General features: G+C 54.6%; 1 protein-coding gene across 1 annotated transcript in view; it reads right to left on the reverse strand.

The window, feature by feature from the left end:
• Positions 1-326: 326 nt before the first annotated feature.
• Positions 327-24084, reverse strand: part of EMILIN2 (elastin microfibril interfacer 2) — a 63853-nt gene continuing 40095 nt past the window's right edge. Inside the window, exons 5-8 of the mRNA XM_062201418.1 lie at positions 8939-9325; positions 7706-7738; positions 6997-7125; positions 327-1411 (exon numbers count right to left, since the gene is read on the reverse strand). Coding sequence (XP_062057402.1) covers positions 1074-1411; positions 6997-7125; positions 7706-7738; positions 8939-9325 — 887 coding nt within the window. The 3' untranslated portion in view covers positions 327-1073. The remainder of the gene's footprint in view (positions 1412-6996; positions 7126-7705; positions 7739-8938; positions 9326-24084) is intronic.

Consider the following 24084-nt stretch of genomic DNA (forward strand, 5'->3'; position numbering starts at 1 on the left):
CTGCCAGCGCGCTGTGCAGTGGAGCAATGAGGATTTGCTCATTAGCCTGGGCAGCTGCTGATTACATGCAAGTTTCCAGCATCCCCTGGAGGAGCCATCCTGTGCCAGATCACACAGGGGCCTTGACCTCCAAGCACATCTGGTCCATCTTTACAAGCCAAAAGCAAAACCCAAGCATCCAGCTTGGGTACTGATGGGTAACAGTGTTACGGCTGAAGATTAGTTAATGCAAGATCACTTTGTACTGCCATTTTTTAAAAGTTAACCTTTCTACAGTTTGCTTTTTCACTCCCAATCCATAACGTACGAGACATAAGTAACTTGAAGAGGTTTTACATCTTTATTGGCACTCCCTGTCATTGCACTTCAACTGTACATGTCATTTAAGGAGCCCATTAAGCTTCATAAACAGTCTCAAGTGCATCCATCGCCCTTTGTAGCTGGACCAAGGCCCAGGTGAGCAGGGATAAGTCCCTGGCAGCAATGGTGACTCAGGCATGGAAGAGCCCCAAGTGGAAACGCTAGGTCTCTGGGTGGTGGCTCAGACCACTTCAGCATTTCAGTGTTTACACTTCTCTCCTGTGCACAGTGTGAATACAGACAGCTGGCTGTGGTGTGACGCTCCGGCGAAGGACAGGCGACCAGCCTCCATGCAGCAGCTCTTCCTCCATCAGCAGGACAGATCCTACGGCTTGGCTCTATAGGGAGCAGCGTGAGCCTCAGTGGTTAGCACCGTGTGGGTTCAGCCCAGGAACCCTCGGAATGAGATGGAGGCCACAAAGACACAAGAGGAGGAACCGGCTTCCAGCACGGGGACCTTTCCAAGCCTTCCAGTTGTGCAGTTACAGTGACAGAAAAATCAGCGCCCACATTCGCCATGAGTTTGCTCCTCGCTGCGTGCCTGGAACCTGGAAGGGCTGGTGACCTTGACAGTGAGGTAAGGCCTTTATCTTGGGGGCAGACGGTGGGACATAGAAAGATCTAGACCAGTGCTCCAGTTACATACATAAACAGAATATATTAAGGCTTCAGAGTTTTTACAACTACTTTCCCCTTATCTGTCCCCAGCCACCCTAAAGGGGGGAAAGGAAAGGATATAAGAAAACCCCACTGAATGTGGAGTACATTTCATCAAAGTCCGTGTGGGCTAACCTGCCCCCGGTCACCACCACATTGACCCCGTCTCCTGCCTTCAGGTGCACGATGAGGTGGAAGGCCCCTGGGCCCCCACAGGTGTGCAGGGCCCCTGGGGGCCGGTGGTACTCCAGGAACTCTCTCTTGTACCCAGCTGTGTGCAGCTGGGCCACACTGGCATTGGACACCGACAGGACTGCTTCCACGTAGGCATCCCTCTCGGGAGTGAGGGTGGCAGTGATCAGGTAGCGCCCATCGTATGGAGCCGTGAAGATCCCTGGGAGGAGAAAGGCACTGGTGTTTATCTGGTACAGTCACAGCACAGAGGGTTTAAGTTAGCCTGGGTGTGGGGGGTGGGGGAAGCAACATCTTAGCTTGCCCGGGACTGCCCTGGTGTTGGCACTGAAGCACTGGCCAGCCCAGGATAGTTGGGCTCACACCCCTGTAGAGGGACGGCTGGCTGCTGGACGCCACAGCCAGCAGTGAGGCCGCAGGAGCCCATGGCAGCTCACTGCTTTTTGCCACTGACCCATTCCTCCTGCGAGACTCCCTGACTTCTGCTGTAACATCCTCCACCAGTCATCTCCAGAGACACCAGTTTGAACAGCAGCTCTTCACGAACCTGTCTACCTTGACAAGAGCTGGGAAGCCAGGTGAGAGACCATAATGCCTGATTGTAGCGTAGTGATGATGCACTGGAGGAGGGAGGAGAGAGGTGCCCACGTTACCCTTCCCCCAACTGCAGGCAACAACAGAGAAACATCTCTCGCATCCACCCAGAGCAACAGAGTAAGGCATTACAGATACACGGTGGCCCTAGGAAGAAGAGAGCTACACACTTGACATTTGCTATCTCATTTCAAGATCAGCCGTGTACCAGAAGGGACTTGCTTGGTGGTGAGCGGGTAACAAGAAGCCCTTGCTGTCCCCAGTCCTGCCATAGGCAGCTGAGGCAGTTATTCCTGGGGAGCACGGGGACCCTTGCAGGTCTTACACCCTCTTGCCTCAGAGAGCCAGCTTGAGACCCACCCCTCACGGGGCCCTAGGAAGCAGCTTTTTTGCAGCTCCCAATAACCAGCCTCCCCGCTGGACCCCAAGAGATGACTCATTTGGACACATGGGCACAGCCTGGCCCCCATCCTGCTCCTAAGCACACTGTACCACACCTACCTGAGTCCACAGAGACTGCCCCACCCTCACAGGATCCACAGAAACTGATGGGCACTGTGAACAAGGCCCCTAGCAAATTGTCCTGGGAGAGTTGCATCCTAGCCGGTGCTACAACACCAGCAACCCAGCCTACATGGAGACACTAACAGGATTGCAGCCGAAGAGGCTACACCAGATCCACTAAAGCACCCACCTGGATGTTAGACACAACATGTCCAACCAACACCCTAGGACATATCACCATCAGAAAGTCTTTTACAATGGAAGTCGCTCTATAAACTTTGTAGAACCAGCTGACTCACTGGATGCACAAAAACCATGGTAGGGCACAAGAAGCATATAAAAAGAACCCAGTAACTTTAGCAAAGACCATAAATGATAGTCAACTAATTACCTGACAAAGAATCCAGAAAAAATTGTACAGAAACTTAATGAGATAGTATAGACAATTCAGTAATAGGAAAACAATCCCTTATATTAATGAAAAATTCAAATAGAGAACCATCAGTTTTGGAACTAGAGAACTCAGTGAATTAAAAATACAGCTGAGGGGAGGGCATCTGGCACAGCAGTTAAGATGCCATTTGCGCCGGTGCCACGGCTCACTAGGTTAATCCTCCGCCTGCGGCACCGGCACCCTGGGTTCTAGTCCCGGTTGCTCCTCTTCCAGCCCAGCTCTCTGCTGTGGCCCAGGAAGGCAGTGGAAGATGGCCCAGGTGTGTGGGCCCTGCACCCGCATGGGAGACCAGGAGGAAGCACCTGGCTCCTGGCTTTGGATCAGCACAGTGCGCCGGCCTCAGCGGCCATTTGGGGGGTGAACCAACGGAAGAAGACCTTTCTCTCTGTCTCTCTCTCACTGTAATGCTGCCTGTCCAAAAAAAGTCATTTGCAGGGACTGGAGTGGCACGGCAGGGGAAGCTGCTGCAACACCAGCATCCCATATGGGTGCCAGATTGAGTCTTGGCTGTTCCACTTCTGATCCAGCTCCCCGCTAACAGCCTGCGAAAAGCAGCAGAAGATGGTCCAAGTGCTTGGACCTCTGCCATCCACATGGGAGACCCAGATGAAGCACCTGTCTGGTTCATTTTTGGGGACTGAACCAGCAGATAGATTTATTTGGAAGTCAGAGGGAGAGACAGATCCTTTTTTTATTTTTATTTTTTTTCCTTCTTAAAGATGCCATTTGGGCTGCCCATATCCCACATCAAAATGCCTGGGTTTGAGTCCTGGTTTGCTCCTGATTCTAGCTTCCTGCTGACATAGAGCCTGAAGGCAGAGGATGGTGGCTCAGGTGATTAGGTCCTTGCTACCCACATAGAAAAGTGGAGCTGATACTGAGGCATCCCATAGGGGTGCTGGTTTGAATCCTGGCTGCTCGACTTCTGATCCAGCTCCCTGCTAATGTGCCTGGGAAAGTAGCAGAGGATGGCCCAAGTACTTGGGTGCCTGTAACTACGTGGAAGACCTGGAAGAGGCTCCTGGCTTCAGATTGCCCCAGCTCAGCCATTGCAGCTATTAGCAGATGGAAGATATTATCTCTCTTTCTGTAGCTCTACCTTTCAAATAAATAAATGTCTTCTTAAAAAAAAAAAAAAAAAAAAAAAAAAAGCTTTCAAGACCTGTGAGATGCCATTATGGATGTTACAGAAGAAAGGGGGAAACCCTAGTCGGGGACCAGCATCATGGCATAATGGGTTAAGCCACTGCCTGCAGTGCTAACTTCCCATGTGAGCACCAGTTCAAGTCCCCGTTACTCTGCTTCCAACCCAGCTCCCTGCTGACGGGCATGGGAAAGCAGTGGAAGATGACCAAGAAACTTGGGCCCCGACCATTCACGTGAGAAACCAGGATGGAGTTTCTGGGTCCTGGCTTTGGTTTGGCCAAGCCGTGGCCATTTGGGGAATAAACCAGGTGCAAGATCTTTTTCTGTCTCTCAAAAAATTAAAAAAAGAAATCGGCCAGCACTGTGGCTCACTAGGCTAATCTTGCGCCTGCGGCGCCGGCACCCCAGGTTCTAGTCCCGGTTGGGGCGCCGGATTCTGTCCCTGTTGCTCCTCTTCCAGTTCAGCTGTCTGCTGTGGCCCGGGAGTGCAGTGGAGGATGGCCCAGGTCCTTGGGCCCTGCACCTGCATGGGAAACCAGGAGGAAGCACCTAGCTCTTGGCTTCAGATCAGCGCACACGCTGGCCGCAACACACTGGCCGTAGTGGCCACTTGGGGGGTGAACCAACGGCAAAGGAAGACCTTTCTCTATGTCTGTCTCTCTTACTGTCTAACTCTGTCAAAAAAAAAAAAAAAAATCCTAGTCAATGAAGTAACTGCTGAAAACTTTCCAAGTCTTAGAAAAGACATGGACATTCAGGTCCAAAAAGCCCAAAGGATTCCTAAAAAATTCAAAAAGATCACCTCTGAGGCATATTAAAGAGTCCAAAATACAAGATAGAAATCTCAAAACAAGAGTCCCTTATAAGACAGTCTCCATTAGATTAGCTACAGACATCTCAGCTGAAACCTTACAGCCAGGAGGAAATGGGATGAGATATTCAAAGTCCTGGGGAAAACAGCACCCACACAGACACCTGCCAGCCAAGAATTCTGTATACCCAGCAGAGGGAGCCTCCAGAAATTAAGGATGAAGACTTTTCTATGACAAGCAAAGCCTGAAGGAATTCATCAAGAAATGCTTAAGGGTGTCCTGCATTAGAAATGAAAAGATGGTCATGTGCTCAAATTTCAACTGTAGAACAGGTGCACAAAAGAGAAGGAAAAGCTAATGATTCACAGGCCAGTGCTGCGGCTCAATAGGCTAATCCAGCACCGGCGCACCGGGTTCTGGGTTCTAGTCCCGGTCGGGGCGCCAGATTCTGTCCCGGTTGCCCCTCTTCCAGGCCAGCTCTCTGCTATGGCCCAGGAGTGCAGTGGAGGGTGGCCCAAGAGCTTGGGCCCTGCACCTGCATGGAAGACCAGGAGAGGCACTTGGCTCCTGGCTTCGGATCAGCGCGATGCACCAGCCACAGCGTGCCGGCCGCAGCGGCCATTGGAGGGTGAACCAATGGCAAAGGAAGACCTTTCTCTCTGTCTCTCTCTCTCTCACTGTCCACTCTGCCTGTCAAAAAAAAAAAATGCTAATGATTCATTTATGTTTTTCCTGAATTGATTTGCTGCATATTTAGGGATTTTTTTCACCCATAAGTTCATTCTTATGATGATTAGGTTTTGGTATCAGGGTTTTGTCAGTCTCTTAAGTTGAGCTGGAAAGCATTTGGTCCTGTTTTCTGAAAGAACATACTAAGCTATTTAAGTCTTTAGCCCTACAGTTACCTCTGGGAGAAGGTTTAAAAGATGATTTTAAGGACAAGTGCTTAGCCAAATGGCTACAAGGCTGGTGAAGATGCTCCAGTCGTACATCAGAGTACTTGGACTGAGTTTCTTTATCCATCTCCTGACTCCAGCTTCTTGCTGATGCAGACCCTGGGCGGCAGTGATGAAGGCCCTATTGGTTGGGTTCCTGCCACCATGTGCGAGACCTGGATTGAGTTTGCTCCCAGCTTTTGCAGACATTTGGGGAGTAAACCAGGAGTTGTCTCTCAGCCTCACTCAACTGAGGACCCACTCCATGCGGCTGTCTTTCTGGGTGTGAGAGAAACAGCTCACCATCCTTGCTCACCGGGGTTACCTGACCTGCGTGTACAGCCAGCCCCCAGCCGAGTGACGCACAGGAAGGTGACCTGGACCCCAAGGGCCATGGCAGCTCTGAGCAGAGGGCCCGCCGCCAGTCAGGGCCAGGAAGTCACGACTGAGATGACCACAAGCACCTCTTCTCCCTCAGCGCCTCGGAGCCAGGGGAGCAGGTTAACCATGGGTCAGTGCGCTTCACTCCCAGGGTGTGCAGCACCCTGAGTCCTGCTTGTCCAGGCTCTGCAGGTGACTGTCACGCTCTCCACCTACCCTAAGCACAGGTGGGATTGAGCCAGGCCATGCTCAGGCGGGGTGAGCAAGAAGGTGAAGGCTAGTCCTACAAAGCAGGAAGCCTCCCTGGCAGGGGAGCATTGGCATGAGCCAACACAGTATCCACGAGGTTACAGGAACTGGCTGGAACCCACGTCACCACAGCTGCCTCAGGAGCTCTGCCCCATCAACCCAGACCCACCAGGAGCCCTGCTTCCCAGGCTGCCGGGGACCCAGGGAGGGGACAGCAGCCTAGGAACAGGGGTGGGCTGCAGGGAAGGAGGCCAACCCTTGAAGGCCCTAGAAACAGCCCAGGGCTGCAGGCAGGGCCCAACATAAGTGCTGCACACAGGCTCAAGTTCATTTTCAGTGATGCTGTTCCAGAGCATGAGGCCCCTTCTGGAGAGAACACAGTCCATTCACGTTAAGCACCAAAGGAGTCGCTCACCTGCCCGTGGGGGGGGGGGGCTGTTAAGGTGACCGTCAGATCCCTAGAGAAGAACTGGGAGGGAGGGGTGACAGCCAGCTGAGCGCTGTTAGCAAACAGCCATAAAACAAGTGAGCGAGGCAGTTCTGGCAGTGAGAACCAAGGAACATGCTGAGCTCATGGCCAGAGAATGCGGCTCCACTCATGCCTGGAGCCGGAGGCGCCTGCAGCCCCGAGCTGGGAACCCTGCAGAAAACCCACAGGAAAACGGCAGGCCCACCTGCCCCCGGGGAGAAGCAGGAGGGAGACCGCACTCACCGGTGTTGGGGTTGTAAACATCCCCGTCGTTCACCAGCACCTTGTTGAAGAGGACGACACCCCCATCACTGGGGAAAGGCTTCTGGGTGAGCCCAGCGGAAAAAGACACCAGAGACGGCACCGGCACCCCTGGAGCAGAAAGAGGATGTGACTGTGCCGTCCTGGTGGGCGCTTCCTCCAGGGTATGGGCAGGTGTCATGGCCTGGACGTCTCAGGCCTGCAGGCCACAGCTCTGAGCATGCTAAGTGCTGCTGATAGAAACCACCTGAAGCCTAGGGCCCAAGGGTTTGCCTGGTCTGAGATCAGCAGTCGGGACAGCCGAGGGATCCAGGCACTGGGGACAGGCTCTTGTCAGAGAAACTCCGTGCGCCTGGCAGGATGCATCAGGGCATTGCTTCCTGACTGGTGAGCACTGAAGCCTGGCCCCCCGGAAGCTCATTGGGACCACACAGGGCAGAGGCCCACCCAGTGAGCCCCCAGGGAGTGGGATGAGGTAGGTGGGAACATTCCTTGTCCTGGGCCTGCCTCCCAGCCTCTCTGCAGGGTAAACGCTTAGGGGATTTGGTCCACTGCAGTCAGCAGGGGCCTGTCCCAGGGCTGGTGGGCAAGGAAGGGCTGGTCCCTGCACCCCACTGGTGCTGCAGCCTGGAGGGAAGAGGCCAGGACAGGGAGAAGTGTCCCCCTGTGCCTGGGCTCCTGGTGGACGTACCTGGGGAGGCCACAGGAGGCGACTTGGGGTACCCTGAAAAGCAAAAGGAATGGAATGTCAAAATCTTACATAGCTCACTTTCCTGAACCCCCATTTTCTCTCCCTCTCCTCATAGGCTCAAGTGAATCTTCATCCTTAAACAGACACAGGAGAAAGGCACCACTCAGCTGCCTTCTGAGAAACAGGCACATTTGCACCCCGGTGCCTGCCTCTTCACGGGGCTGCTCATCCCTGGGCAGGGAAGGTAGCACTGAGAGTGGTGAACTGGCTACGGGAGTGCAAGCAGAAGGGGCCCTGGAGCCTCGGACCCAGGCCAGGGAGGCGAAGGCTGCGAACGGAGTCAGACACGCCAGTAACACATTTGCCTGTAACAGCACTGGCTGTTGAAAAGCTCTGCCTTCAACTAGACCGAGTGCAATACTGACTGGGTGGGCAGAGCATGCACGCATGCACGGGCCAATAAACAGCCGGCAGAGTAGAAGCATCCACAACACGAGGATGGCACTAACAGGAGACGCTGCCACCATTCAAAAGGCAGCAAATGTCCTCGTTGCCCTATAGCAGTTGACACGACCTGCCCCAAGCCACATCAGGTGCTCACATGCTAGAGCCGTGAGCCTCGGATTGCTCATCTGTGAACCCAGCCTTCCCAGTACTGCCAGGAGGGCTACAGAGACTGAGACCCGGTTCATCCCTGGCGTACAAATACCCCCTTCCCCTCCCACCTTACTCTGCACCGTCACAGCCACCAGGATGGCGGCAGCCCGATGTTCACACTCCCAGGAGCACTCCCAAGCCAGGCACTGAACCAGGCTTCTCTCCCTCAGGCTTCAGTAGCCCCCAGGCTGCCCTACTCCGCACCCCGCAGTGCAGGAAGGAGCTCAATGCCAGCCCCCAAAGCTTGTGTTGTTGGCGCCCGCCTCTGCTTCTAGGCAGGCTCCCAGTCCACTTGCGGTTCATGTCCCAGACGCCTTCCTGCTGGGGAGGTCTGCGAGCTGGCGGCCTGGGGCAGCTGTACTTCCAGACACCAGGTACGAGGTACCGTGCTGTCCTGGTGCCACCTCGGCTGCATCGGCATACACTGGTCCTCAGGCCAGCAGCAGCCTTGTAAACGCTCCAGCCCTGGCCCTCTGAAGCCTGGGCCCTGGGCCCCCAGAAACCCCATGGCAGCAGAGCCAGGCTGCCTGCCGCTGTCCCACTGTGCCTTCCCGCCCATGTCCCCCAGAAGATTACCTGGGGCACCCGCATAGCCTTCAGCACTGGGGATGGGTGCCAGCCGGGTCTGGCCGTCCACCCCATGGGGCAGACCCCTGCCCGACACGCCCATCCTCCCCGGAGGCCCGGCCTCTCCAGTCTCCATGATGACGCCAGTGGAGCCAGGCAGGAAGGGCAGCCCAGTCCAACCAGGCTTGGCCGGCGGGGGCAGCATCTCTTGCAAGGGCCGCTTGGGCAGGACAGGCCGCTGCTCTACGTGCGGCCGCCGCTTAGGGTCCTTGGGGGGCGTGGGCCTGCTCGGCTTTGGCAGTGGCGGGGGCGTCAGCTTGAGCTGCGGGGGCTCCGTGGTGGTCTCCGTCAGCAAGGGCTGCTCTGGGGTCTGGGGCGCTTCGGAGGGCTCCTCTGCTGTGAATGGGGAAGCAGAAAGAAACAAGGTTAAAAACCCCAGGCTAGGACACCCGTATCCCACATCATCCCACATCAGGGTGCCTGGGTCCAGCTGCATAGCCAGTCCAGGTTTCAGCTGAGGTGCATCTGGGAGCGGCAAGTGATGGCTCCAGGACTTGGATCCCTGCCACCCACGTGGCCGACCCAGATTGGGGCCCCAGCTTCCACCTGGCCCTGCCCCCACATTGCACGCATTTGGGGAGTCAACCAGCAGATCAGGGTTCTCGCTCCCTCAAATCAAAACAAAATGTAAACCAAAAGTGGTTACTGCCGAGTCATAGATCCTCTCCGTGAGGCTCAAGTTCGCCATGACAGGGCAAGCGTGTGTCTCCGTAGCAGGCAAAGTTCCTGGCACCTTGCCCCACAAGGAGGTAAGGCATTTAAGGAGATGGAAATGCTAACTTGGGACGGCACCGCGGCTCACTTGGCTAATCCTCCGCCTGCGGCGCTGGCACGCCGGTTCTAGTCCCATCGGGGCGCCAGATTCTGTCCTGGTTGCTCCTCTTCCAGTCCAGCTCTCTGCTGTGGCCTGGGAGTGCAGTGGAGGATGGCCCAGGTCCTTGGGCCCTGCACCCGCATGGGAGGCCAGGAGAAGCACCTGGCTCCTGGCTTCGGATCGGCACAGCGCCACGGCCATAGTGGCCATTTGGGGGGTGAACCAACGGAAGGAATACCTTTCTCTTTGTCTCTCTCTCTCTCACTGTCTAACTCTGCCTGTCAAAAAAAAAAAAAAAAAGAAAGAAATGCTAACTTGATCTGATCATCACATTAAAAGCACCCGTGGAATTGTCACACTGTATCCATAGATATGTATGATTAAAACAGTAACTTAAACAGATAAGAGCAGGCAGGCAGCTTGGGCACCTTTGGAAGAAGCCAGAGCCACACTGCCCGGAGGCCACCCACGGGGCTGCTGAGTGGGCAGCTGGCACCCCCTGCCCGGCGTGGGAGGATTTCAGCTTCTACATAATTGGTCACAGTCTTCCAGCATGGCTCTGGGTTCCTGATGAATCTGAATGAATGGAAGGGACCTGTAGCCACCGCCCCCTTTACAGTCTCGAAAGCCAGCCTGTCTCAGGGTCATTGCCAAGGGCCCTACCAGCAGGCTGCTGAGGGACCCCACAGCTGACCGAGGCCAGTGTGGGGGAACTCAGGCCGCCTCTGCAGCTGGCACAGGCCTCACAGAGGTGGTGGCACCCGTTCTGGCCACACCCTCAAATCCCCCGCAGAGGGAATTTCCAAGAGGGACCTCCTGACTCACACGGCTCTGCCCTCCTGAGAGGGCCACTGAGCCCAAGGCGGAAACTGCCGCCCTCCTCCCCTGAATTACGTTCCTGGAACCAGCCTTCCAGGAAGCCCTCCTGAGTGTTCACAGGACATCTAAAAATAACCAGGGCTGGCCAAGACACTGGGCAGAGCGGACACCACCCTCTCCCTCAGTGGGTCTGGTGCTGGCCAAGCTCCTCTATCATGAATGGGCCACAGCACTGCGGGCTTCACTAAGGTAAACGGAGGAGCAAATACCCTCTCCCCTCCATCCACAGGCCAGGTTGCCTGATCACCCCCAGGGAAGCTATTTCAACAGCCTTTCCAACCAGTGCCCCAGGAGAGAAGGCAACCCTAGGAGAGTGATTGGAGCAATCCTGTTCTCTAATCCCCCAAGGAGGGTACAGAGGAATCCCACTGCACACAATAGAATGAGGCATCAGGACTTCTGCTCTCAGTGGACCTCTATCCCCAGTGCAACAGCTTGGGGAGGCGGGGCCTAATGGGAAGTAGTTAGATCAAGAGGGCTCGGGTTAAATGGATTGTCATCATCCTGGAAGGGGGTTGGTTATCATAAGAGGGCATGGTTATAAAAGCAAGCCCAGGAGGCAGGCACTGGACCCCATCCTGTGGCAGAGTGCCTGGGTTTGAGCCCCAGCTCTATCTAGCTCCCGACTCCAGCTTCCTACTGCTGCAGACCCCATGAGGCAGGAGTAATAGCGCAAGTACCCAGGTTCCTGCCGCCCCTGTGGAAGACCTGGATCAGGTTCTGGACTTCTGGCTTCAGTCCAGCCCAGCTCCAGCTGTTGCGGGTCTTTGGGGAGTGAAGCAGCAGACGGGAGCTCTCTAAGGAAAGGACGCCTAGTTCCTCGTGCCTCTCACTGTAGTGCAGTCTCACCTGCCCTTCTGCCTTCCAGGCTCCCAGCATGGACAGGGCTGTCCAAAGGCCCTCCCCAGATGCCAGGGCCATGCCCTTAGACGTCTGAGCCTCCAGCACTGTGAGAAGTTAGTTTCTTTTCTGTATAAATTACCCAGCCTCTGGTATTCTGTTGTAGCAACATAAAATGGACTAAGCAACCAAGGCATATTCAGTATACCAAGGACAAAGAGAAGATCCTACAAGTTTTCAAGGGGAAATAATACAAACAGAGACTGTAAATTACAAGTACAGCATTAGGGGCCTGTGCTGTGGCATAGCAGGTAAAGCCACGGCCTGCAGTGCCAGCATTCCATACAGGCTCCAGTTCAAGTCCTGGCTGCTCTACTTCCAATCCAGCTTTCAACTATGGCCTGGGAAAGCAGTAGAAAACGGCCCAAGCCCTTGGGCCCCTGCACCCACGTAGGAGACCCAGAAGGAGCTCTTGGCTCCGGATCAGTGCAGCTGGCCAATTGGGGAGTGAACCATCGGATGAAATACCTCTCTCTCTCTTCTCTCTCTCTCTCCCCCCCTCCCTCTCTCTCTCTCCCCCTCCCCCTCTCCCTCCCTCCTTCTCCCTCCCTCTCTCTCTCTCCCCTCTGCCTCTCCTTCTCTGTGTAATTCTTTCAAATAAATAAATAAATCTTAAAAAACAAAAAAGCACAGCATTGGGGTTGGCACTGTGGCATAGCAGATAAAGCAGCTGCAACACCAGCATCCCATATGGGCGCTGGTTTGAGTCCCAGCTGCTCCACTTTCGATCTTGTTCCCTGCTAATGCAAGGAAAGCAGTGGAAGGTGGTCCTAGTGCTTGGGCCCCTTGCAACCACATGGGAGACCTGGAGGAAGCTCCTGGCTCCTGGCTTCAGATAGCTCCGGCGATTGCAGCCATTTGGAGAGTGAACCAGCAGATGGAAGATGTCTCTATCTCTCCTTCTCTATTCCTATAACTCTAACCTTTCAAATAAATAATTTAAAAAATAACCTTGCATTCTATATGCAGCCAAAATATCCATCACTTATGACAGCAGGAAGCATTCCAGACAGATAACATTAAAAAAAATAGTAAGTACACTGGGGCAAGTGTTTGGCCTAGCAGTTAAGATGCCACCTTGGGACACCTGCATCCCCTAACGGAGTGCCTGGTTTGGAGTCGCAGCTCCACTCCTGTTAATGAAGACCAAGGAGGTAGCAAGCAAAGGCTCAAGGACTTGAGTATCTTCCACCCACGTGGGAGATTTAGATTGGGTTCCAGGATCCTGGCTTCGGCCTGGCCCAGAGCCTGGCTGCCACAGTCATCTGGGGAATGAACCAGTGGATGGGAGCCCTCTCAATAATTTTTTTTTTTTTAAAAACACACTATTTCTCAAGCAACCTTTCTTAAAAAGCTATCATAAAATGTGTTCCGATGGAATTAAATGTGTTCCATGAAAAGAAGCAGAAGAGAAAGGGATGTAACACAGGAGACTCTAGGAGGATTATACAGGTGGACTCAGACGGAAGTCTTAGAGCAAAGCCAGAAAACAGCCAGTCCGGACTGCATCAGGAAGAATGAGAATTCCAGGAAGAAAGTCCCCAATTTAGAAAAAAAAATGGAACTGAGAAATGACTGGCACTTTTTCTGGTATAGAAGGTGTGTTGAGGGGCTGCTGGAAAGTAGGGAGAATCCGAATAGATGCACAAAACGTGAGCCAATGATGTACCGCTGCTATGACTCGGAGAGAAGCAGACAGCAAAGCACCATCGCCACGGGAGGCAAGTTAGCCCACGCGAACACAAACAGCGGGCATTGGTCCATGGCAATGGAAATACGCTGGGTGCTGGAGCAGTGGGCAAAGCTGATCCATCAGCTTAGAATCACAGAGGTGTGTATCAGGACAAAGGGGCACGCCTGCGTGCGACTGCTCTGCGGACAGAATGATGCAGGCTACAGAGCTGGCTTTCACTGCACGCTTCTCCCTGCTATTATATTTTCACAACATCTAATTGTAGTAGCCACTCACAGGGCCTGTTTCTACCCATTGCCCTTCAAGTAAAGCATGTCTGACTCTTCCTTGTCCTTTTCTTTCCCCTTCTTTTTTTAAAAAGATTTACTTATTTGAAAAGCAGAGTGACAGAGAAAGGTTGGTCTTCCAAACACTGGGTCACTCTCCAAATGTTCACAACAGCCAGGCATAGACCAGGAGCCAGGAATTCCAACTCAGTCTCCCACATAAGTAGCAGGAATCCAAGTACTTGAGCCTTCATCCACGACCTCCAAGACACGTTAGCAGGAAACTGCACTGGAAGTGGTGTAGCCGGGACTTGAACTGGCACCCATGTGGGGTGCTGCTGTCACAAATGGTGGCTTACAACGCTGTGCCACCATGCCTGTCTTCACCCTCCTTTCTTGCCACTGCCTTCCCCCACACATGGCCTTCCTCCAAGACACACTCTGCTCTAACATTCTGCCCCCATCTCCTCACTCCTGCCCAGCTCTCCCCTGAGTGCAGCCTTGCTAAGGGAAACAGGACCCATCCTTGAAGTCCTATCTCATTTACCACCCCCTCCATGAAGCCCTTTAGGATCTGCCCAGCAAGGCAGGAGCAACCTTGTCGCTGAACCAGGAAGCAACCTGGGCCTCTGGGGCTCTTTTGATTTGGAATCATTCCTCTAGGAACAGATAAGTTCTTGAGGACGGCATCTTTTTTTTTTTTTTTTTTTTAGATATATCTATCTGAAAGATTGACAGAGAGAGGGAATGAGAATCTTCCATCAATGGTTAATTCCCACAAGAGCTGCAGTAGTCAGGGCCAGGCCAAGCTGAAGCCAGAAACTCCCTCCTGGTCTCCCACGTGGTTGCCGGGGCCCCAAGCACTTGGACCATCTTCCAGCGCTTTCCTACACACATTAGCAGGGAACTGGATCAAAAGTGGCACAGCTGGGACTCAAACCAGCACTTGGATACGGGATGCCGGCATCGCAAGCTGTGGCTTAACTGGCCGCACCAAAACACCAGCGTGCTAATTGTCTCTCATCCCCAGGACTTGGCTCAGGATATGGAATATGACCTTGAGCAACTTCAGCATTTGATGAACGACAGGAGGCTGAAAGTATGACAGGTACTGTGGGCCACGCCCTAACTCCTGCTAGCCATTAAGCCGGACATCCTCATCTTGACAATTGCCATCCTGGGGTCCCATCAGAGCAGTCAGGTGCACACAGGACCACGAGCGCTCTCTGTCACCCTCTCAATGCCCAGCTTGTCACACCAAGTGGGAGGCAGGCAAGAGAATGAACTGGGCTACTGCCTGGGCGGGCTGTCCGCAGTCAGTCCCCCAAGGATCCCCAGCACGAGGGCTGAGGAGTGCCGAAGGCACTGAACCAGCCCATCCCAGCAAAGAGGGGCAGGAAAAGGCTACTCTGGACATGGAGGGGGCTGTCCCCAGCCCTGGCCTCTCCCAGCTGGGGCTCTGCCCACAGCGCCATGAGATGTTTCAAGGCAAACATTTATCACCAAGTCACAGCAAAGACTGGACAGCCCAGCTGTTTCTGGAACGAGGGCCCAGGGCTGCTTTCTGAACTGAGCATATGTTTCTCATTCCGAGAGCAGCCATTTGAATTGAATTCCTTGGGAGAGCCAAGGGCTGCTCCCCAGGGCTTGAACGCCTGAGGTGTGGTGAGGGCCAGATGGGCCTGGCTCCAGCAGGAGGCCCCAGGCCACTGCAGCTCCATGGGCAGGGTCACGGTGACACCTAGGTACTAAAGAACACTCTTGGTAGAAGCCACTTTCAAGTTGACCGAAACAAAGGCTTTCTCCAGCAAGCCCTCAAGAATCCCAGAGGCTGATGTGGGAAGAACGTGGCGCCTTGCAGCTGAACTAGCGCCCTAGCGAGGGCTCCATTCATGTGAGTCTGGGGCTGTCTGGCTACTGCCACCAAAGAGAACCTGCTTCCATCAAGAGTCCTGGGGCTGGGCTCATGGGAGGAGCCATGAGAGGCATAGCCCTGCCCCTGGCTACCAGGCGTGGTCTCGTCACCAGGCTGTGCTCTGCCGTTAGGGTCTGTGCATGAGCCCAGCTGTGGAAAAGCCACTGATACCTCCCGCGTTATCAACATGTCCCGGTGATGGGCCAGCCCTGCAGTGCCCTCCTGTAACCAACAGAAGTGATGGGTGCAGGTGCACCTGCGGATGGTAAGGCACACATGGGATCCATGGCAAGCCTGGTCCAGGTAAAGTCCGACCCTCCTGGCTTCCAAAGGATGAGCAAATGCTGGCCAACCCTGAAGACTAGTGCCTTTAAGACACTGGTCAAGACTTGAGGGTGGGGGCTGCCAGTGTGCCATCACAGCCTGCGATGCTGTGCGAGCGCCAGGTGGGAGTCCTGGCTGGCCGCTGGACACGAAGGGGTGGACACAAACTGTTTCCCCAGGAGACGGCCCCACTATGCTCTGGGGAAACCACGTACTAGGACTGACTGAGGTGTGCGACACGACCCAGGGAAACCGTGGCTAGCGGACTGCCTGGCTTGGAGCGAGCCAACACAGGGGCTTCTCTGCAGAAGCAGCTCCTGGTCTACCCTGAAGGGAGATGAGGTGGTGTGAGAGCAGGACAGGGGGCTGGCCCTGGCCACAGGTGCCCTACAGGTGGGCCTGATGGGCAAGTGTGCAAAAGAATGCTGGGGAGAGGAAGGACGGGGTGGGGGAGGAGAGGTGGAAGATGTGACAGAAAATCCAAATTGTTCTCTTGACAACACAGGAAGGAGAAGCATGCCTGTAGTGGCAATTGTTCTATGCTGAGCAACTGACCACCTAAATGCTTGTTTTGGAAAAAAAGTCATGAAGATGATGACGACACTGGTTTTGGCTTTGGTCAGATGAGAAGAAGGGCTTCGAGCCTGTAGAAGAGAGCTGTGCTGGTTGCATCACAGTAGGAGCACCGTGCCGCTTCCTTGCGAGAGCGCACACGGCACTGGCGAGCCCACAAAGGGAGAGTCCAGGCGTGACCATGGCAAAGCCCCGTATGACAGGGCTAAAGAGAGGAACCCCTAAATTTCTGCACTGGAAAACTGGAGAACATGGAAATAGAAACACAGGTTAGCTCACGGGTGTTGTCATCCAGGGCAGGACATCTGAAGCAGGCAGGCATTTACCATCCTTTGTCTCATAGCAGCTGGTGGGGACTGGGAGGGGGAGGTCTCCCCTATCTGAGCACCAGCATCACTTGGATTTTTAGTACAAATTCATAAGCTGGTTCCAAAGTGTATACGGGTAAGATAACAGCAGAGACATTCAGTGAGTGGGACCCAGCAGAATGGGCAAATGGGCACTTCCACCTCTCACACGCACATGCACGCACACACACACACACACACACACGGCCTCTTGGCACTTGGAGCTGTGGTGTAGTAGGTTAAGCCACCACCTGTGACACCAGCATCCCATATGGGCATTGGTTTAAATTCGGCTGCTCCATTTCCAACCCAGCTCCCTGCTAAGGCACCTGGGAAAGCAGCAGAAGATGGCCCAAGTGTTTGGACCCCTGCCCCGACATGGGAGATCTGGAGGAAGCTCCTTGCTCAGAGCTTTAACCAAGCCCTCGGCAAACGCTTCCTGCTGCAAACAACAAGCTGTACTCCCTTTAGGGGAGTGAACCAACAAATGGAAGATCCTCTCTCTCTCTCCTCTCTCTCTCTCTCTCCTTCTGTCTTTCAAATAACTCCACGGGGGTCTGGTGCTGCAGCATAGCAGGTAGAGCCTCCGCATACAATGCCGGCATCCCATATGGGCACCAGCTCAAGTCCTAGCTGCTCTTCTTCTGATCCAGCTCTCTGCTATGGCCTGGGAAAGCAGTGGAAGATGGCCCAAGTCCTTGGGCCCCTGCACCTGCGTGGAGGACCCAGAAGCTCCTGGCTCCTGGCTTCGGATTGGTGCAGCTCCAGCTGTTGTGGCTGTTTGGGGAGTGAACCAATGGATGGAAAACCTCTCTCTCTGTCTCTCCTCTCTGTGTAACTCTGACTTTCAAATAAATAAATAAATCTTAAAAAAAAAGTCCATAGGCCTGCTCGCCCCCGTGTTTCTGAGCCCAGCCCTGGGTGGTTGTACCCTGCAGCCTCTGAGGTGGCCTTTCTCCACCTTCCAGGACCAGAGCTGGGTGGGGAGACTGATGAATTACAAATGAGCTAAGCAGGAGTCTCCCGAGTGAGCACAGCAGCCCTTGTGTGCATAGAGAGCCCACGGAGCTGGAGCTGATGGCCGTGGCTACGGGGAAGGCACAGCTCTACCCCACCGCAGCTTCAAACTCAAGGTGAAGACGGAAACACAGCTGCCCCTTCCACGTCCCACAGGGCGAGGGTGCCAGTTGGCAGGGCTCAGTATGACCTGAGTGTGCGCAGTTTAGTTAGCTTTTATGTACTCATAAAACTCCGACAAGTCCCTCCTGCTCTCTTGGACCCAAACTCCGCTGATTTCAAGCCAAGGCCACAGGGGTCGCCATATTGGCGGCAGGCCACCGGCCCTGGCTAGACTTCATGCTACAATAACTGGACCAGTCCGTGCTTCACCATTCTTGATAAAAACAGGACTCTTAAATCTGTATCACTCCACAAAGAGACGCCACGATGAACAGAATCCAAGGACTACGAAAACCTGCACTGAGACAGGAGCAGAAATGACGAACAGCAGGAAAAGGAAGCGAGGCTACCCTGGCCACAGGGTGTGGAGATTCGACTGGATCCCACCTCCGCCTCGGGTGTCCAACCCGCAGGACACACCCTCCAAGGGGGCCTCCGCCAGCCACTGCCCTTGGCCAGCGCCTCAAGAGGAAGTAACACTGGGTGGCTTGGGAAAAGGGGAAGGGGCGCTGCCCGGCTGAAGGCTGGTGAAAGTGCTGGGCGTGTCCCGAGCCCGGCAGCCCTCGGTTCCCCTCCAGCCCCGAGCCACAGCCTCTCTGGTCAGCGTCAGTGTGACACCGTGAGTGCCGGGAGGAGAGATTTCTCCTGGCTTTTTACACTTTCGACTTGGTTCTTAATGTAGAAAAGAAGAAAGGGAAAAAGAAACAAATAATCTGTAGCAGCCAGGAGCCAGCACAACTCCCACAGCCCTCAATCCCCTGGGGCTGAAGGACTGGAGACTTGCAGGGAAGAGAGGTGGAAAAGTGCAGCCAAGGGCCGGTGCTGTGGCGCAGTGGGTAAAGCCGCCTGCAGTGCCAGCATCCCATATGGGCGCCAGTTTGAGTCCCAGCTGCTCCACTTCCGATCTGGCTCTCTGCTATAGCCTGGGAAAGCCATGGCCCAAGTGCTTGGGCCCCTGCACCCACGTGGGAGAAGCTCCTGGCTTCAGCAGTTGCAGCCATTTGGGGAATAAACCAGCAGATGGAAGATCTTTCTCTCTGTCTCTCCCTCTCATTGTAACTCTACCTCTCAAATAAATAAATATTTTAAAAAAGAGGGATAGAGAAAAGAAAGAAAAGTGCAGCCAGGAGCAGATCGAGTGTCCATCACAGGGCCCAGAAGTTTGAGAAGAGGAGTAACCCCACAGTGAGTGCCTATTTAATGCCCACTACTTATGAGTATTAATGCCCAAACTTTTTGAGCTAGGCGCCATCATCATGATCCACACTGCCATTTAACAGCTGAGGGAAGTGAGCTATTAGGGTCATATTTAATTTGCCTACACACAGAGAGACAGAGAGCTAGCATAGACAGCTGGGGTTTCAAACCTGGGAAACGATACCGTCTGACTCAAAATCCCTCAGAGTTTCCCTGGGAACTTAAAATCCAAACACTTTATCACAGCCTAGAAAATCCCGCAGGGTCCGACCCTACCCTCTCACTGATCTCATCGCCTGTGACTCACTGCCTTGCTCTTATAGCTGGCCAACATGGCATCCTGAGTTTTTCAGGGGGCGGAAACACATTCCTGCCCCAGGGCCTTTGAACATGCTGTTCCCATTGCACGCCCGTTTTCCCCACACAGATCTCTCTGCAGGACTTGTTCCCTCCCCTCATTCACATCTCTGCGGAACGGCCCTCTCGTGGAGAGGCGCTTCCTGACCACTCATCTCAAACAGATTCCTGCCTGTGGGCTCCACCGAGGTTAATCACTAACTAAGGTCAGTCCCTCACTTGCACGGCCGCACACTGTCTGTGCTGCCCTCTGCAGGTAAGACCCGCGAGGGCTGCCCCGCCAGCACCGGGACACGGCTCGGGAGGTATCTGTGGATTGAATGAGGACGCAAGTGAATGGGTGGGAGTGGACGGACTGAGCTGAAGGGGAGAAAGCGATGGAACAACACCGTGGGTTCCTCACCTTGTGGGTGTTAAGCAGCCCCGAGTCCTAGACAAAAGCTGTGGGCTTTCAGTACCAAAAAAAAGCAGCAGACATTTGCACACCAGTTCAAGGACCCCTTCAAAATCCCAGAGAAAGAACGCCTGCGCTGACGGTGGGGACCAAAGGACCCTCAGTGCACATGCGCGTCAGCCAAAGCCCCTCTTTCGCCCCAGTGGCTGCCCCCCGGGGTAACGCGGCCTCCCTCGGGGCCGCTTCTGAAGAAAGAACAGAATCTACGGAGAGGGCCCTGCGGGGAGTAGAGATGCTGGAGTCCGTGTCGCTGGCCCAGCAGTCTGCTCCAAACCCACGTCCTCCTTGCCCACCTCAGGGCCTGGGCTCGCCGGGGTAGACGAGATGTCCACCCTCGCACCCCTGCCCTGCCTACACAGGCCAGCCGTGTGCCCCGCGCTGGCTGGCCTGATCGGACCAACAGAACAGCCGTGGCCCACGGGCTTCCACAGCAGCCCCGCGCCCAGCCTGAGGAGGCCCGGCAGCTGCCGCCATCCCTTCAGGAGCCAGCCGGCCAGGCACCACGTAACAGGCCGCCGTGCTGCTCGGCAGCCATGTTAGCCACGTGGACAGAGGGAGGTGGCCGTGTGGCGGCACCAGACCTGGGACCGAGTCTCTCTGGACCCTCAGCCAACTGCTAGCCCACTGCAGCCGAGGGATGCCACACTCAGGGGATGCACCAGCAGGCTGAGCCCTGCCGGCGGTCCTGACCCACAGAACAATGGAAAATACGACACTTCCGGGTTTAAGACACCAAGATTTGGGACAGGCTGTTACACAATAAGAAATAGCTGACCCACCCACACCAAGTCCTCATCGGCTACGCCCGCCTGTCCCGCTTTCGGAATCCTGGCATTCCTCCCTTAGCTCCAGTAACACCTCCTCCTGGAACTTCCTCTCACCATCTTGCCTCACTCCTCTGCCCCCGGGCCTCTCACCTGTGCTCAGATACCCACTTGGGGCCAGCATTCTGACGCAGCAGGTAGAGCCACCGTCTGCAACACTGGTACCATGGGCCGGTGCCACGGCTCCCTAGGCTAATCCTCCGCATGCGGCGCCGGCACACCAGGTTCTAGTCCCGGTCGGGGCACCGGATTCTGTCCTGGTTGCCCCTCTTCCAGGCCAGCTCTCTGCTATGGCCAGGGAAGGCAGTGGAGGATGGCCCAAGTGCTTGGGCCCTGCACCCCGTGGGAGACCAGGAGAAGCACCTGGCTCCTGGCTTCGGGTCAGTGCGGTGCGCCGGCCGCGGCGGCCATTGGAGGGTGAACCAATGGCAAAGGAAGACCTTCCTCTCTGTCTCTCTCTCTCACTGTCCACTCTGCCTATCAAGAAAAATTAAAAATAAAAAAAATAATGGTACCACATACTCGGAGCACTGCTTGGAGTCCCAGCTGCTCCACTTCCGATCCAGCTCCCTACTAATGTGCCTGGGAAATGATAGAAGATGGTCCGAGTACTGGATGGAGTTCCAGGCTCCTGGTTTCACCCTGGCCCAGCCACAACCATTGCAGCCATTTGTAAAGTGAACCGATGGATGGGAGATTTCTCTGTCACTCTGCTTTTCAAATAAATAAAATAAACATTTAAAAATAAAGACCCACTCATCCTAGAAGGCTCGGTTCAGGGGGGTTCCCTTCTCTGAGAAGCCCTCCCTGACGTCCACAGTTCTCCACATGCCCGCTGCAGCTGGTAGACACACCCTATGCCCATGACCAATTCTTTGGCTGTTTCTTTTTCTTTTTTTTTTTTTTGACAGGCAGAGTGGACAGTGAGAGAGAGAGACAGAGAGAAAGGTCTTCCTTTTGCCGTTGGTTCACCCTCCAATGGCCGCCGCGCTAGCGCGCTGCGGCCGGCGCACCGCGCTGTTCTGATGGCAGGAGCCAGGTGCTTCTCCTGGTCTCCCATGGGGTGCAGGACCCAAGGACTTGGGCCATCCTCCACTGCACTCCCTAGCCACAGCAGAGAGCTGGCCTGGAAGAGGGGCAACCGGGACAGGATCGGTGCCCCGACCGGGACTAGAACCTGGTGTGCCGGCGCCGCAAGGCGGAGGATTAGCCTGTTGAGCCACGGCGCCGGCCTCTTTGGCTGTTTCTTTCCAGAGCAAACTGTTAGTTCGTCACACATGGCCGTGACCTAACATAACAGGACTTGGTGAGATCTTATAAACCGGGAGAATAAAGCTCTAGCTGTACAAACCCTCCCACTCTCTCTGGACTCATGCTTCTCTTCCCAATGTGATTGAAAACGCTTTGGGGGGAGGGGGTAGTGCTATGGTGCAGCCAGCATCCCATATGGGCGCCGGTTCAATTCCCGGTTGTTCCGCTTTCAGTCCAGCTCCCTGATGATGCACCTGGGAAAGCAGTGGAAGACAGCTTAAGAGCTTGGGCCCCTTCACGCACATGGGAGACCCAGAAGAAGCTCCTGGCTCCTGGTTTTGGCCTGGCCCAGCTCCAGCCATTGTGGCCATTTGGGAAGTGAACCAACAGATGAAAGATTTCTCTCTCTTTCTCTGTAACTCTGCCTTTCATATAAATAAATCTTTAAAAAAAAAAAAGCACTTTTAGCATGAATCATGCCTTCTCATCTCTATCCCCCATAGAGCCTTGCACACAGTCGGTGCTCAATAAATATTCTGGGACCATTACTGTGGCATAGCAGTAGTGCCTGTAGTGCTGGCATCCCATAGCAACACTGGTTTAATTCCTGGCTGCTCCACTTCCCACCCAGCTCTCTGTTCTGGCCTAGGAGAGCAGCAGAAGATGGTCCAAGTCCTTGGGCCCCTTCACCCATGTGGGAGACCTGGAAGAAGCTCCTGGCTTCAGATCAGTGCAGCTCTGGCCATTGAGGCCAATTGGGGAGTGAACCAGCAGATGGAAGACCACTCTCTCTCTCTGCCTCTCTTCTTTCTGTATAACTCTTTCAAATAAACAAATAAATATTTTTTAAAAACAACAAATATTCTGTTGGCACTCTGCATGTGTGCCTTTCTTGGAGACCTTAGGTCCAGATTGGCCTACAGAGCGCTGATACCCTGGGGCCCCAGATCTTTGAGACCTGGGCACTGTGTGAGGCCAATGAGACTCTGCTTGCTGATTTGTGGTTCTTTGAAGTCACCGATATCATCAAAAGCCCACACAGTCAACACTCACAACCCAGAGCTAATGTGGTGTAGCAGATAAAGTTGCTGCCTATGATGCCGGCATCCCCTGTGGGCGCCAGTTTGTGTCCCGGGTGCTCCACTTCCGATCCAGTTCCCTGCTTATGGTCTGGGAAAGCAGCAGAAGATGGCCCAGGTACTTGGGCCCCTGCAACCATGTGGGAGACCCAGAGGAAGCTCCTGGTTCCAGCCTGGCCCAGCCCTGGCTGTTGTAGCCATTTAGGGAGTGAACTAGCAAATGGAATCTCTCTGTCTCCTTATCAACTGTATCTCTGCCTTTGAAATAGATTAATCTTTAAAAAAATTAATAGTAATAAATCTTTAAAGAACACACTCACAGCCCTGAGTTTATCCCAAAAGCACCACGTGGGGGGAACCACATTCTGCACCCAGGCATCACCTCCAGCTCCTGCTGCAGACACTCGTGAACCAGTGCACGCAGCTTCCCACTCGTGAACCAGTGCACGCGGCTTCCCACGTTGCTGGGCACTGCAAGCTGACTTGAAGTGTCTGGCTCGCTCCATTGTCATAAAGCACAGCCCAGACAGCACTGTCACCACTGGGGAAAATCATTCCATGAACGCACACACGCCCTTGTGACCTGCACTCCACATTCCAGAGATACAGGAGCTGAGTGGGTGGGGGAGGGACGGGGAGGTGTAGTGCAGCGCAGTGGGCTCCACAGGGCTGGGGGCCGGAATCCTGGCCCTGCTCAGCTCCCCAGGGCCTCTTATCAACAAAATAAGCACCAAGCTCTGGGGACAACGTCAGAGCATTCCTACCGCACTACCCCAGACCCTTCCTGTGCCACCTGAGCCCTCCCCAGCCAGGCCCGGCCTTGTCCGCCTCCTGGGCTCCAGCCGTCCCCTCCCCAGGTTTTAGGTCTCAGCTGGGTCCACATCATAACCCCCCAACAGGCTCAGGAAGCCTGTGCAATCTCAGCTCTGCGTGCCAGGGCCTGCATCACAGGAGCTGAGCAAGGTGGGAGAGGTGATGGCCCACAGAGCACAGGTCAAGGAGGAAACAGGCTCCTCCTGGGCACAGAGGTGGCCCTCCGCAAG

Source organism: Lepus europaeus, chromosome 9, assembly GCF_033115175.1.
Source record: "Lepus europaeus isolate LE1 chromosome 9, mLepTim1.pri, whole genome shotgun sequence".
Lineage (NCBI taxonomy): Eukaryota > Metazoa > Chordata > Mammalia > Lagomorpha > Leporidae > Lepus > Lepus europaeus.